The sequence below is a fragment of the Lampetra planeri genome, chromosome 15 (genome assembly GCF_965212315.1).
Source record: "Lampetra planeri chromosome 15, kcLamPlan1.2.h2, whole genome shotgun sequence".
In the NCBI taxonomy this organism is placed as follows: domain Eukaryota; kingdom Metazoa; phylum Chordata; class Hyperoartia; order Petromyzontiformes; family Petromyzontidae; genus Lampetra; species Lampetra planeri.
The window spans coordinates 11059770-11076618 of NC_136121.1; the positions used below are offsets into that span (position 1 = coordinate 11059770).

At 46.2% G+C, this 16849-nt stretch overlaps 1 protein-coding gene across 1 annotated transcript in view; it reads left to right on the forward strand.

Annotated features, from left to right (window-relative positions):
* The first annotated feature begins 10805 nt into the window (after positions 1 to 10805).
* Positions 10806 to 16849, forward strand: part of LOC144722728 (protocadherin Fat 4-like) — a 130625-nt gene continuing 124581 nt past the window's right edge. The window contains 3 exon segments of the mRNA XM_078601079.1: positions 10806 to 11906; positions 13476 to 13839; positions 14577 to 14928. Coding sequence (XP_078457205.1) covers positions 11224 to 11906; positions 13476 to 13839; positions 14577 to 14928 — 1399 coding nt within the window. The 5' untranslated portion in view covers positions 10806 to 11223.

The following is a 16849-nucleotide window of genomic DNA, read 5'->3' on the forward strand; positions in this document are numbered from 1 at the left end:
TGGTGCTGAATTTGTATCCGCTTTTTTCGGATGCATTCAGTTTGTGCTGGAATAAAAAACAGCACACCAACGATTCTGTTACTCTTAACATATGTATATCACCATTGGAACCTAATTTCCCAGTAGTAAAATATGATAATTTGTTTTTTACCCTTTTATCTGGCAACAAAACTGACACTTTTTTTACAAGGAGTCATGTTTGCATAGACCACAATAGACCACATAGACCACAATACCTGCAGTTGTAATGCAAACAAAAACATAACAATGTTTTTTGCAAACAAAAAACATAACAAATTTTTTTGTTTGCATTACGACTGCAGGTATTGTGGTCTATGCAAACATGACTCCTTGTAAAAAAAGGTGTCAGTTTTGTTGCCAGATAAAAGGGTAAAAAAACTATTATCATGTTTATCAACTATATTAAATTCAATAAAGTGTAGATTTTCAGATCTAGTTTCTTTAATGTGTAGAACATCAGTGGTGTGGAACGGATGTTAAGGTGTAGCTCTGTAATTGCTTCTTCATGCCACGACTGCCAGAAGGACCTCCACTTGAAAGAGCTCCAGAGGATGTTTCTTGCCTTCTCTTCTATGCTGTGTTACTATATGTAAGACGTAAACATTATTTAAACACAGAAACGCAATAATCACAGATGCTTCGTTGCGTGTGTAAAACGATTCACGCTTTAATTGGACCATTGAGGTGGCATTTGACATTCTTATTGAAGCAACTGATCGGGTCCATAATATGAATGCCGGTAACCAGAGCCTGACCATCAATCACGTGATCCAACATTGCCCATGCCACCAATTCGCGGTGCAATATCACCTGCATCCACCATAGTCTCCACAGAAGCCATTGCATGAATTAATAACCTCAATATATATATACACAGACACACGTGTACTGTTGCAAAATCACCTTGCCATTCAAAAGAAAAGAGATTGAATCAACTAAATGTGTTACTTAAGTGGAAAAGTGGCCGGTGAATTCACGCTGTAAAAAAGTAAAGCGCACAGGATTTGGGCATGGCCACTTTGCGGACGAAAGCTACCATCTGCACATTTATTTAAAATAAAATGCGTAAACTTGCGGCCGTTTGCCAATCCACTGCTGGGTGAAGGCCCCGCACGATGTCGTGGCCCTCACGGAGGTTTTAAATTTTACCGTATTTCATCACGGCACTGCCGCGCACGGCGAAATTCAAAGTACACATTTTCAGGTCATTAATAAGCCGAGATGATTTTTTTTTTAGGTAAGACGTTCGGTCTGAGAAAACATTTTGAGAAACTTTTGTCTTCCAAAAATATTGGCTCGACCGACGTAACGCATCCATCCTCGTCACAGGCCCAGGCGGTGTTTGAGGAGTCAATTGGGAAGGTAAATTTACTATTTAGTGCTCCCCCCACCCCCTCTCCGGTGTCTGTTTAAGTGACCCCGAATTTCACCTCTGACCCCGTGTGTTGGTTTTCACCGAACAGCATCGGCATTCCCACCATAAATTTGACGGGTTTTTTCTGTCTCGTACGGGGGGCTACTGAAAATAAATACACTGTATAAGCAAGTGCCATTTAATTGTTGACTCTGATTGAATCATTACAAAAAATGTGCCAAAAGTTTCCCGAGGTCAAGCAATTTGTCACTTATAGAGCTTGATATTTAATACCCCAGCAATGAGTAAATCATTTGCCTCAATTGCTGTAATTGTCAGAGCGCTCGCAATTACATTAACTTACATTTGAAAGAATTCTACAAAGGGCACACTACCTTGAGTATAATTTGATTGCACGTGTAAATGAAACAACTGCTAAATAAACGGTCACGCGGCAATTATGACGCACGTGTAGTTAGTCTCTGCGATGTGTTTTCGGGTTGTACTGCGAGTCCTGTTCGTCATTATGGCGTCTGACGTTTCGCTCGTCGCTCCATATGTTGGAAGCTTAATTCTAGATTTGAAGTTAACGTAACTAAATTAGTTATTTCTATTTATTTCTATTTTATTCTTTATTTTTATTCTTATTTTTTATTTTTTTATTTTCACCTACGTGACTTTACCGAAACTAAATTAGTTATTTCTATTCTTTTTTTTATTAAAAAGAAACAATAAGAATAAAAATAAAGAATAAAATAGAAATAAATAGAAATAACTAAATTAGTCATTTCTATTTTATTTTTTATTGTATCTTTAATTTTCATTAAAAAGAAACAATAAGAATAAAAATAAAGAATAAAATAGAAATAAATAGAAATAACTAAATTAGTTATTTCTATTTTATTCTTTTTTTTATTAAAAAGAAACAATAAGAATAAAAATAAAGAATAAAATAGAAATAACTAAATTAGTCATTTCTATTTTATTTTTTTATTTTTATCTTAAATTTTCATTAAAAAGAAACAATAAGAATAAAAATAAAGAATAAAATAGAAATAAATAGAAATAACTAAATTAGTCATTTCTATTTTATTTTTTATTTTTATCTTTAATTTCATTAAAAAGAAACAATAAGAATAAAAATAAGGAATAAAATAGAAATAAATAGAAATAACTAAATTAGTTATTTCTATTTTATTCTTTATTTTTATTCTTATTTTTTATTTTTATTTTCATTTTTTATTTTCACCTATGTGACTTTACCGAAAGAACCAAAGAGTGTTGGAAGCTTGTTTACAATGTAGTGTGCGCGTATATGCATGCGATTGTTGCAGAGTTGATCAATCAAAATATATCAATAAATAAACACCCAGCACACTGTAGTATCATGATAGTTATATATAGAAAAAATTGTATACACCGTAACCAAGGTGTGTGACTTGGCTGTCAGGTCACTCGCACCTCTTCCAAGACGCATGGCCAGCATGGACGAGGGTCTGTCTTGGAACCTCCGTATTGAAAGGCTCCTTCTGCAAGCAGTGGCATTAGCGAGCAATTTCAGGGCTGTGTCTCTTACCATAAAAAAAATCTAATGCAGCCGCACTATTTTGCAATAGTTTTCGTGACGTTTTTACAGTCACGCGCGGTAGAAAAGACACACTTGAGAAGAATAGTCATTCAGAGACTAGGACCCTTTGTTTGCACGCTCAAGTGCGCGCATTTGTTCCCATTGTGCCGCAATATATAACAAGGTTCGCTGAAAAGCTTCGTTAAGTGAACCCTGGGTTCTTAATGCCGAAAGGATGTCAAGAGTTTCAGCAGCTGGGTGAGTTAGCCGCAGTTAATGGGGTACTTGTGCACAGTAAACGCCGTGCCAGCTTCCTGTGAGGTTTTATTTTAACTCCGCTCTGACGAGACAAACCCCCCTTTCCTGTGCGTCGGGCATGGTAGCGGAGAAGCAAGGAAAGAAAATAGCGACGTGAAAAAGATCTTCAGCAAGCAGCCTCACGGTGGGGGTCCGCTTTCTTTTCGGCATCTCGCGAGCTTGCCCGGCCTCTGGCCATTGGCCGCCGAAAGCTTGTGTTAAATGCTAGATGTAAAGTTGACCATAAATACACCACGTTTCCACCATCGCAACCTACGTCTGGGACAACTGTCCGAAACAGGCCTTGAACGTGGCTATTCTGGTTGGGGGGAAAAAAAAACCGAAATTCGATTGTTTTACCATAGATGCAATAAATTCAAAGTCCATATGTTCCCTGTGTTACAATGCACATTACGTGGCACTCATCTCTGTTCGTGGTCGTGAGCCAGGAGTGAAAATTCCGCATTTCTATGCCAAGGACCAATCTCTCTCCGGAGGACAACCGCTGTCGATTTCCCTCAAGTTCTTACAGACTCGCTAAGTGGAACTCATTTGATTTCATTTCAGAGGAACGATGATGATGATGATGACGATAATGGTGAGTTGGACGACTTCTATCAGGCCGCACTGTGAGCGCTACATCTTAAAGAGCGCCGGGCAAACGACTGAAGAGCGAGAGATGGCAAAACTTGCGCGTCTTTAATTGTCTCTCGCGAGACTCCGGTGCCCGCACGAGGCTTTTGTCGCTGGCTGTGTATGTACGCATGTATGTTGAACTTCATCTGTGCGTCCGTACGTCGACAACCGTGCTAATCGGAGGCGCTCGACCGCTCCACGCCGCAGGACCAGCGACACGGGGAGCAACCCGTCGTCCTCAACTTGGCGCTTGGGCGGACGTTTCGGCTCGGTCAGTCTGCCGACCTCAACCGATCTGATGAGGCCCGTCGCAGCGTGGCTCGCGTCCCCTTCGTGCCAGCTGCATCAAATTCCAAGCTCGGCGATAATCGCCGGTGCCGTCCCCATTCGGTGCCCCGAGAGAACCACGTGCGCGCCGCGTGCACCGTGGTTCTTCTCGGCACAGCAATGCCAGGCAGGTGCTGTTAGCGAGCACCTATGAAGGCCGGCACAGCGTGCGAGGGGGTGGGTGGCCAGCACCACGCCCGTCCGCCTTCGTCTCCCCGGTGGCGATGGTTACACATCGCACCAGGTACTCATTTGAGGCTGAGCCGCCCCGAGGGGACCGATTCGGATAGTCGCCACCGGTGTTGGTCGTGGGCGGGAATCCAACTCGGTCGCCGGCTTCGTGAAACAACGAAGGTTGTTCACAAGTGACGCCGCAAATCTCCGATGGTCAACTCATGTTAGCGACTTTGATCTGCCCCAGATGGAAAACAGGCGGAGGTTGACAATCTCGCTGATCTGAGACGTCAGCGACAGGCCTTCCGGCGATGTGGACGCTGAGCAATCTGGCACAGGTCGATGGCGCGGGTGCCTGTACCAGAGATGGAAATGGAGCCTCGGTTCAATGAGATGGTTGTCTTCGGCTCGTGGGTTGCAACAAAGTATTTCCGTCTTTGTCGGATTCAGCCTCAGTCGATGTGATGACATCCACTTTGACATCTTGTCAATGTAATGTAACGACCCGAGGTGCATAGCTTCAGTGGCTTCCTAATATCGAATGGTGGATGAGCATCGCAGACGGAAGCGTATGTATGTATATATACATCATACATGTATCTATGTTCAACTTCTTTCGCACCGTACGTAGCCAACCGTGCAAATTGGAGGTGCAGGGGAAGGACAACAAACTAAACACGCAAAGCAGTTCTAAAGAAATTAGTTTTCAATCTAAATTTAAAAGTGCATAGCTTCAATGGCTTCCTAATATCGGACGAAAGAGCGTTCCAGACGGCCGCAGAAGGGCACCTGAAAGCGCACGATGCAGTGACGGCTGCGAGGATGACCAGAGTTCGTGCCACGATTTATTCTGCTTGACGACATCAGCCAAGTATTGACGGATTGAGCTGACTCTGAATGTGATGTGATTTCACTGCACTGAACATTTGTAGCCCTGCTGTTTTATAAACTAAGCTGTATCATGGCCCATAGGTCATAACCATTTTCACGAACATCTAGCCCTTAGAGTACTGTGATTGTTAACCTCTTGTTGTTCGGTTATGGTGTCGAGATTATAAGGAATTTAGAATCAGTGGTGATCTTACTAAAATATGTATAATGTATGATATTCTCATTTTATCTTTTTCAGAAACTGATTCAGAGTGAAGATATGTGATTTATGGTAGAGCCATTTCTCCCTGAACCTGGCGTGTGCGTGTGCTTCGCTGACATCTCAATTTTCACGTATAACAAGTTCACTACACAATTGACGATATCCGTTGGAGGGTAACAACCGGGAAAACCAATCAGAGCTCGTATGCTTAGCGCACTTATTGAAGGTGGATCGGTGGTTTACTTGATGAAATAAAAAGGTAGGATAACAGCACATTGGGAGTGATTTAAAATTGTTTTACATGATAATTAAACGTAACGTGCCAATGTGACTAACTTAGAACGTTTTTAATTCAATGAACGTTGGCTGCTCTGACACGTGGATCAGAAACATGGACACTGGCAAAGAAAATAGAACAAAACATTGAAATAGCAAAAACAAAACGGGTGCACGCTTCAATTGAAACTGTGATGCAGCGGACGAACTCATGGATCAGTGAACAAACAAACATGACAGACATCACGTCGACTGTTGAGAAAATCAAGTGGGCCTGAGCACGCGATTTCCAGTCATCCTCGCAGCAGTGCCTTTTGGCTCGCCATCGCTTTCAGACGCACTCCTGTGGCCGTCTGGAACGTTCTTCCCTCCGATATTCGGAAGCCACTGGAGCGACGCGCTTTTTCATGATTCTCGATTAAAAACTCTTTTCTTTAGAACTGCTTTTTTGTGTTTAGTTTGTTTTTCCGCCTCCGCACCTCCGATTGGCACGGTTGGCTGCGTGTCGGTGCGAACTAAGTTCAACATCATACGGACGTGTGTACGTACATCGCTAGAAGGGTTGATGGTCGATGGATGAGGCTGACAATGGAATGGCAGCTAAAGGAGTGAGTGCACCTCCGAGGATATCCACCACAGAAATACAGCAACGAGATCAGCTCATGGACAATAGATAGAAGTCTGGTCCAGCAGTGGATAGAGTATTTTAACACGTAGGCTTTCGCGACCACCATTCTGGTGAATTGCCCGAGGATGCTGGATGTAATTACCAGCGAAACGTCGTACTCAAAAATTGTAAATGTTGTGGTTTCACTCTTCAACACACCGGTGGGCTAAAGCAGTGAACTATTTGTCTTTTGTCAACGTGACACTTTTTTGCTGATTGGCCGTGTCGGGTGGTGGAGGGTTACGACACATTTTTAAATAACGCGATCTAACCCAAAAACGTTTATTATGAATTATGAAGTGGATAGATTATGGCTGGTGATGATGATTATTGGAATAGGACTGAATAACGTGTAAAACATCACGCAGGAAAGGAATCCATACCCTTTGGTTCTTTTGGTAAGTCACGTAGATAGAAAATTTATAGATCACGACGTTTCGATCGCAACAGAAGCAACCGTCATCAGGTGAGACAAACACAGCAGGAGAACTGCATCAGCACAACACATCACAAGTGATTTGATGTGATGTGATCTAAACGTCGTTGTTTTGTTATTTTATTTTAACCTATCTACGTGACTTTACCTAAAGACTCCAAGGATATGAATTCCTGCAGTCACGAAAGCTTTAAGTCAAGATTTACTTTTGCAACAGGTTTACAGGTTTGTTTAACACGTAGGCTTTCGCGACCAGTATTATTCATAATAAAGGTTTTTGGGTGATATCACATAAGTATAAATGTGTCGCAACCCTCCACCACCCGACACAGCTAATCAGTAAAAAATGTGTCACGTTAACAAAACGCCAATTAGTTACTTTTTCAGCCCACCCGTGTGTTTGAAGAGTTAATCTCCAACATTTAGAATTTGAGTAGTACGACGTTTCGCTGGTAATTACATCCAGCATCTTCGGGCGATTTGCCAGAATAGTGAAGCCATCCACCTGCTTCCAGTCTTAAATAGTGCAGGACGACGTCATCATTGAACCCCATCAGGTTTCGAGATCAGAGGCGGAGGTGGGGGGGTATTGTACTTATATAATAGATTAGTAATCAGTTAATTAGTATGTGCAAAACTAATTATTACTGGCCAATACTAATTAGAGAATCTATCGAAATTGAGAAGAATACAAATAATTGTAACCGCTCTGATAGCTACAAACTTAGCGCAGCCTGGAAGCGTATTATTAAGCAATACACAATATATATTACAATTCCTTATAGAGGAATCACATACTAATTAACTGATTACTAATATGTAATATAATTACAATCACAATATTTCAAAATGTTGAGGGGGAAAAGCCGAAGGACCCGGAGAAAAATCCACGTGACCACGGGGAGAACACGGAAACTCCAAATATACAGCAGGCGTCAAGGATGGGATCGAACAACAGGCGAGGTCGTTAATATCTCGCTACCGTGGTGCCCCAATCCATCGTGGCGCCTGGATGGGTGACTGCAATCCGTACACCGGTTGTAAGAAGGTCCATGTGGATACGTGGTCGGCAGTAGAAGTCAGTGCGGCAAAATCCATTGCTGCACTCCACTTGTACCCTTACACCAGAGGTCGCAAACGGGTTTTGATTCCTTACCCGTACCCGGCCGCACCAGGGTCGCAAATGGGTACCCGTACCCAGTACCCGTACCCGGCCGTACCCTACCCGAAATGAGTGACAAATGGTTACTCACCGGTGACTCACGGCCTACCCGTACCCGTACCCGGCCGCACCAGGGTCGCAAACGGGTACCCGTACCCGGCCGGGTACGGGTAGCCGGGTATCGGGTAGGGTACGGGTATCGGGTACACGGTTGCGACCTCTGCCTTAAACCTTTACACATCTCGTCTCTCCATCTTCGCTAAGCTAGATTGACAAGCGCGGGGAAGTATGGTCAAGGAACCCCCACAATCCTGCACGGCGTGGGGAGGCCCTCATCCAGCTGGCGAACGTGATTGACAAAACAGCTCTAGGGTTACAATGTACATTTCCGTATCGTACAATTAACGTGCGGGTAAATTTGCGATGTACAGTACCAGCTAACGATCTATGAAAGGTACGGGCCACTTTAAGGAATGTCCACTTTTTCAAATGAATTGCAAAAGGGTCTTGACTCTACGTCTCCAAATCTTGGTCAAGACATTTTTTTTGTTGAAATAGGAACTGCCCTAGCCGCATAGCAGTCAGCAGGAAAACCTGGCTGAACTCCCATGGGAGGTTTGGATTTCAAAAGTGTGTTGTCCATACAATACATTTGTGACCCGGTCTACGCTGAAGGGCACCCCACTGTATTTCATGCTCTTATTGCAGACTCCTTTAACCACGCTCATTCATAACTCATTCAATTTGCCCCCCTGTTGCAAGCTTACTAAGATTCATTATTACCGGTATCTTAACCATTCACATCGATCATCATCAGTCGACATCTCTTTTTGGGCAGAAAATACCCAACTGTGCGTATAATGCACCGCGTGTGTTAAATTAATTGAAACTCAATTAGTGTGCGACGAGAAAATTAAAATACAGAAACGCGATTAAATTCATTCTCTAATAAGTGAATGTGGACCAAAGTAAACGTCAGCCCATATGGTGCACCATATGGTCACTAGAGGGCTTACGTCAAAAGGGATTGGGCAGGCACATTCTACACATGTGAAGGATAAACCACAGCTTAGACCATTGCAGTAAAAAACAAGGTTAATGTTGCATGATCAGCATTATTAACAGCAACCAAACAAGGACATGCTGACAAATTGCTCTACACTACTTAATACACTCAAATCTTAATTACAATTGCAATAAGTAAACGTTCATATTATATCTAACAAAAGTATGCAACGAATTAACCCCGACGTTTATTGGGGGTGCGGAGTAGTGGTGCGGTGGTTGTCATACTTGGCTATGAACTGTGAGACCCGAGTTCGATTCCCAGCCATGGGTAACACGAGTGGCGAGTACTATCTGAACGGGTTCTGGCCCTCCTGTGACCAATCTCTCACTCATTAGTTTGGTGAAGTATTGTTCAAACAACCACCACAGCTGCCGCAGTATAGGGGAAAGACTTTGTCTAGCAAGTGTATTTAAACGCGCCTGTTGAAGTGTTATCTTTTTATTTATTCGTGTAACGTGGGTTTATGTTGTATACTTGCTTCGTTCTGTTTAAAAAATATATATTTTATCGTGAGAGAACAGAGTCAGCCGTCAGTAGACGGGGACAAAGGGGGAATACGTTTTTTTCTTCTTCCATGAGCCACATTTGCATCTTCAGCCATGGCTGAGTGAGTTCATTCATTCATTTTATGGCAAACAGTTCTTGAGTTGCAGCCAATGAGCTCTCAGGATGCGAGACACAGTAGTGTTTGGACCCAGACGTAAACAGTTTCACAACAGGTACAATCAGCTGTACTTGAAGGTACACGATCTGTATTTACGCGATTGCGTGTATGCACACGCTATGGTCAACGACCACATCATTGGATTAAATGCAAAAAAACAGATGAAAAAAACAGATATCCACTGCAAAGTTTGCTGTGTTTGACATACATTGATTAAGATTAATTAAGCTCACGCATATTTTAAGGTAAAACAAAAACATGTTGAACTAATAGAAAAATGTGAAAGTACAAAAAGGGGCACTAACAATGCATAAAAATAACATTTCTCAACAGCCCATAATGAAATCGTCAAATGTGCAAAATTTTGGTGGTTCAGATGTTTGTACATTTTTTTTTACTGAAGTTTTTGCATTCAAACCTCCGGTAACTTTTATTCTACAGCAACGATACATATCCAGGGAGACACGTGGGAGACACAAGCACACGCCACACACACACGCCACACACACACACGCGCGCAAACCGCTCTTATCGTCGTGAACTTTGCCACGATTAGGATGATACACACCTGCCCAGCCAGGTTAAAAAGTTATCAGCTCCTATTGTGGGAGGAGTCTGCACCACTTGTGGGTGGAGCTACATTTCTGATGGAAGGGAGTTAAAAAAAAACCCTCGTGGGTGGAGTCACAACCATCTCGTATGGGCGTGGCAATGGAGGGGGGGTATCAGTGGGCAGGGTCAAAAAACCCACCCATGTGGTGGGAACCCTCTTCTCACTGGGATAGGTGGGGGGGGGTCAACAGCGGTGGTGAGTTGGAGAGAGGGGAGATCATAATTGTGGTGGGCGGGGTCGGAATCGTTGTAGGCGTGGTCAAGGTGGCGGCGGGCGGGGTTAGATGCGTTGTGGGCGTGGGCCCGGTGGAGGTGGACGGGGTTTGATGCGTTGTGGGCGTGGTTAGAGTAGCCGTGGGCGTGGTCACGGTGGCGGTGGGCGGGGTTAGATGCGTTGTGGGCGTGGTCACGGTGGCGGTGGGCGGGGCGTTGCTCACTCGGCCGTGCCGGCTCCGCTGACTTGCGCGTTGTTCAGTGGGGCTCTGTATATGCGGACTTTCCTTCGTCTCATCACAGCCCCGGGAGCTGTATACTTCCAATGACTTTCAACACATAACAACAATCTCGACGAAAATAACCCAACAAAAAAAAGACACTGCAGTGGGCTGAGCGCATCTTCTACGTGCTTGGACAACTTTCCAGCAAAGTTTGGGAAACTTTACTTAGTTTGTCACTTTCATTTAACTTGCTGCTTGCAAGACGTCTTGACTTATGAGTGCAAGGCAACAATAGCGGCAGGGGCTATTTTTTTTTCTCCTTCTTTCTGGATTTGATCTGCGCACCAGCCGGGGAGTCGCTCTCGAAAGCTAGCGGAGGCTGCGATGACGGGCTGCGGTGATGCCAAGCCTGGCACGGCAGTGCCCTCTTAATGTCCTTCACGGGAGTCTCCGGAGGGATACGCAGCTCTGCCTCCATCCTCCGTCGTCATTCCGCTCCGACCTCGGCGATGCCGTCCACGCCACTCCTCGGTGGGAGGGAACTTCTGCGCTCCCCGGGACCTTCGCCCGCTGCTGGGACGATGTCCAAAATTCGCCCGGTTCGGCGTGGTGGCCAGGCTTGCTCCACATTCCTGACCCCCTTCGCCTTGGCGCTGCTGAGCGCGACACTCGGGGTCGGCGGCGCCGGCCAGGGTCGTCAGGTGTTCCGAGTCCTGGAGGAGCACCCACCGGGCACGTACGTGGGCACCGTCGCGACGAGGGCCCGCTTCACCTACCGCTTCAGCGAGCCGCAGGCGCTCTTCTCCATCAACGCCAGCACGGGCGTCATCAGCACGGCGGCGACGATCGACAGGGAGGCGCTGCCCAGCGACGTCTTCGACCTGGTGGTGCTCTCCAGCCAGCCCACCTACCCGACTGAGGTGCGCGTCGTGGTGGGCGACGTGAACGACAACGCGCCCTCCTTCCCCGAGCCCGGCGTGATGGAGGTGGCCTTCAAAGAGGACGCCGCGGTCGGGCGCCAGGTGCTCCTTGACACGGCCATGGACCGCGACGTGGGTGCCAACGGAGTCAACCACCATGCCTACAAGATCGTGTCTGGCAACGAGGAGGGCAGGTCAGTGCCACCACGGCCAGTGAAAAACACACCTCCGGTTAGCACGGTTGGCTACGTGCGGTGCGAAAGAAGTTCAACATAGAGAGGGGAATTAAGCTCTAAAATGTGCTTCTGTTGCTTTGTTATGTTGAACAGTTGCCCCCATCGTTCAAATGGAGTGCTCTTGCCAATAACGTCTGCTAGCCCAGCAGCATTTGTTCAACAAGCCAAACTTTGCTGATGAGACCCAGAACCTGGTCCAGAGTTTGCTCACTTAATTGTATGTCTGCTGGATAAAAATTGTCTTGAAAGCTATTTGGCCGATGCATTAAAGACATTTTGGGACGTATTTGTAGAGGCACGGGACGGAGCTATGATTATATTTGCTTTTGCTCCAAAATATGGTCAGTCACGTGCCCAGTACCTTTATGACTGCAGTTTATCAGTGCGAGCAGGTTTTGGGGACAAAAAAAATCGGAGGGACTTGTAACCCACCCTGTACGTTATGAGAAAATAAATCCCTTTATATTTTTCCAAATTTTGCCTTATCGCTGTGAGCAGACACCCCCCCCAAAAAAAAACTAAAATGAACCGCTCGCCCAAAACACTGCCCAGCAACACATTCTTCTTTATCACTTACAGTGGACGGTTTTTCCATGTCGATGAAAATTTGTGCTTTTCCCCGCGAGGCGTTCAAAACTCTCGGTCGGTTTGGTGCATGTAGCGTGCCGTCTGGAGAAGTTCCGTGTGTGCTGGGAATGTTGCGCTGTTGAGAAATAAACCTAAATGCACGAACAGTACACCGGGCCTGGTGGAACAATGTGCCAAGCGGTGATTCATTTCCCAGAGGCGCTCTGGTTTTTCTGCAGGGAAATAACTCAACACGTGTCAGTCAAGTGAACGTTGCGGACAATGCGAGATTGTGCTTTTTTTGCGACAGGAGACTGTTGTGTTAATTTGCAAAATGCGACCAAATATAACTGGCACTGAATAGCACATTTTATAATATGTCCTCCGTAATTATGGTCCTATAGGTGTCTACTGAAAAAAACACAAGAACGCAGTCACCTCTCATTTTGTAAAAAAAATATATGATTGAAAATGAAAAAAACGGAAACATTTCACCAAATGAAACAACAAAGATACCAACACATATTTAAATTAGAATAAACATTATGTTTTAAGTTACTTTTTAACTTTAAACATAAATCATAAGCTTACATGACTTTAATTCTGATTAAATATTTTTTTTTCTCTATAATTAAAAAAAAATTCTCAGCACCTCAGACAGCCATAATCAACTGCAGGCTCGTGCGCACCCAGCCAGCATAGCAAACAAGCCAGAGTTTGCAACCATTTTTCCAGCTGTTTAGAAAAGCCTCCAAAATGCCTTCTGGTATTAAAAATAAAACGACAACACCCACAACTGAATGTAAACAAAAGAGCGCAACAAAAACTCCGAGCCTCCGATTAGCACGGTTGGCTGCATACGGTGCGAAAGAAGTTCAACACACACACACACACGTTTCTCTGAGATCGAAAATGCCGCTGTACATCCTCCGAACGCGGCGTTGGCGTGTGCGAGCGCAGGTTCCGCCTGGTGGTAACCGTGAATCCGAGCGGCGAGCGGGCCTTCCTGCACCTGGCCACGACGGGCCCCCTGGACCGGGAGGCAAATCCCTCGTACGCACTGGCCGTGCAGGCCGAGGACGGTGGCAGCCCGAGGCGCTACGGCCGCCTCCAGGTCAACGTGACGGTGCAGGACGCCAACGACAACCCGCCGGCCTTCGAGAAGCCGGCGTACCGCGCCAGCGTCGCTGAGGACTCGCCCGTCGGCGCCGCGCTGCTCGCCGTCTCGGCCGCAGACCGCGACGCGGGAGCCAACGGCGAGGTGACCTACTCCATCGAGGACGAGGACCGCTCGCCGTTTCGCGTGCACCCCAAGACGGGCATGGTGAGTGTCGTGAGGTAGTCGTGGTGCGGGTGGGGGGGGGTTGGGTGCGTCGGGGGGGTGACCGGAGGTGGGGGGTCTTGGGATGTGATGGCCGTTGTCACCTGTTTATGCACTCAGGGAGGGGGGGGTGAGAGTTAGAACAGAATGCATGATTGACAAAGGCAGATTGTATCATGATTAATTCTGCTCACCTTTGAATATTTGTTATTTTTTTACATTGACTTCATGCCCCCATGAGGTTGTGTATGACCCCCCCCCCCCTTAAGCAGGGTCACACGACAGGGTAGGCAAGTGGTCCGATGACTGACAAAGCCATATACGAATTCACCCACTGGCAAAAGTGCCACACTTCAATTAATTGACGCCACGATGGTCAAGAGTGGCCAGTGAAACAGTCGTCCATAAGGAAGACTTGAATAACATAAGTGTTCTCCTGCATCACCATTCAGTGAAAGCATGCGATTGGGATTAGGGGTTGATGTTTAGGAATGTGGTTAGTGTTAGCAAGGCTTCATGGGATCTTCAAATTCAAGTGCTGCCCTTGTGCCAAAGGCACTTGAAGGACCTAATTCGTGTGTTGGCTGAGAGGAAATATCTGGCAGAAAAAAAAAACCAGACAAATTGCTGCAATCTGCTAAAATTTGGCTGTTTTCTGCCCCAAAAAGTTGGCACAAATTTCCACGCGTGAGTCACGCCCTCCGTGCGTGACGTGTGTCGCCACATCCTCCCTCTCGCAGGTGAGCACCCGCCAGCCGCTGGACTTCGAGGCGCGCCGGCAGTACACGCTGAGCCTGCGCGCTGCCGACGGGGGTAACCCACCGCTGAGCGGGCGCGCCACGGCCGTCATCCAACTTCTGGACGTCAACGACAACGACCCGGCGATCCGCTTCGTGTACCTTCCGCCCGCGGCCCGCTCGGCCTCGGTGGACGAGAGCGCGGCGCCGGGCACCGTGGCCGCCCTGGTGACGGTGACGGACGCCGACTCGCCCACGGCAAACGGGGAGCTCAGCGTGTCCATCGTCGGGGGCAACGAGCGCGGGCATTTCGTGCTGCACGCACCCGGCGTGCCGGGACTCCGGGTGCTCAAAGGTGCGATCTCTTCCGTTTTAACTGCTCGTTCAGAGGATGCGTTCGCACTTGAGATCCAGCGGTCGTCGGTTTCATTCAGTATTCCAGAGCGGTGGTTGCAGCAATCGGAGTCAGAATCTTTATTTATACTCGAGGAATCCGATGAGCTACGAAGCTCTTTTTTTACGGATGTCCAGTAGGGGTGCGGGTCAGAAAGTTACAACAACAAACAAATATCTTCTTGGTTCTTTCGGTAAAGTCACTCTGTCGCCTCGACGGACCTGGTTTTCACCTGAGGACGGCTGCTTGCGTTGTGGCCGAAACGTCGTGAGAATTATTTTATTGAGTTTTATTTTTATTCTTTTATTACTTTCCTTCTACGTGACTTTACCGAAAGAACCAAGAAGATGAATCCCTGCAGTCACGAAAGCTTTAAATCGAAAAACAAACAAACACGAAAATATGATGTGAGTGCAAAGTATAGCAAAGGTAAGCAAATCACTGGGAAAGAGAGATCTATGTTCATTTTTCCAGGTAAAGCCCCACTGAGCGATCAGTTTCTTTCTCAGAATGATAGCTCAACGAAGCGGCTTATCACGTGGAAATGTATCATGTGCAAACAATGTTGTGAGTTAGCTAAATAACCCCCGCCCCTGTCCACCCAGCAGTTATAAATGGGCACAGCCACATCAGGTCGGCAGGTCCCGTATGGTTGGCTAAATTGCGGGTCCCCCCCCACCTCTTCCACAGTGTCTGGCCAGTATCGAAGAGTAGGCCAAGTACCCTCCAGAGGGGGCTTTCTAAGAGCTCCCTCGAGTGGAGACCCTTCTGCCAGCGGTGGCGTGAGAGAGAGAAATTGTAGGGCTTGCATCCAATCACCATCGTGACGGCAGTCATGCTCGCGACTCGTACTTTTGACGTGTTGAAAAATATCGTGTGTTTGTTGCCATTTGCACTCTGTATTAAAACGGCATGGGGGATACGGTAGGTTGTGTGTCGGGCACCCAAGGGCTGAAGTTTGAGAAACCCATTGATGTGAAGGTAAAGAGGTCAAATGTTGCATTAAGTAAGTAAATAAATATAGAATATGTGGCATATTGCTCGGAACTGATAGGGGTGCGCTCACAGTCCGAATACGATCATTCATTATCTGTCCAACGTGACGGATTATGCAGGGGCTTGAAATCTGCTTAGAGGGTGGGGAGGTCAGTCGAGCACGACCACATAGGCGCGATTAGAGAGAGATGGATCATGCCAGGACGTCAATTGGCTACTCCATCAGCCTCGGAGAGCAGCGAGTTCGCTCTACTCTGCGAGCGCTCTTTGTTGTGTGTGCACATGGATTTTCTGCCAGCGCTCATGCGGTCCTTTAACAACACACATTCTGTTCTTTACATTTCAATGAATCCGTTTGCTAGCTTGATCTGCGCTTGCGCACGATTGTCAGCTTAGCTCGGCGCAGAATAGCGTCTCAAAATTAAACCATCCCAAAGTTGAAAAGTTGGTATTCGTTCACCGGTAAGTTTCACAACAATGACAAAACGCCGTATATGGTGCTGGAGCCTCAGAGCATATGTTTTACATTCACAATTGCATTTGAAACCTTTTCAAATCCGTAATTGACCCGAGGTGTTTTGCAATATAAACGCACGGTGTATGGTTACGGGACGAACAGTATAGGGCCCTCCTCCCATCCAAAACAATCGAAGACCGTTAAGGGTCAGTGGTCTTTGCCACTCCCCGTTTCTTTTCTGCTTCCCTAAATTGATTTCACGTGGCAGGTAGCCAGAGCCAGCTAAGAATACTCCCAACGATTTGAGTGATGGATGTTACTGTATGCCGTTATTAATAATAATAATCATTAAAAGCCACATGTTCCACCACCCATGTGTGTGTTATGGGACAACCGCTAACTTTTGTTCCTAAATCATTGCATCGGAGC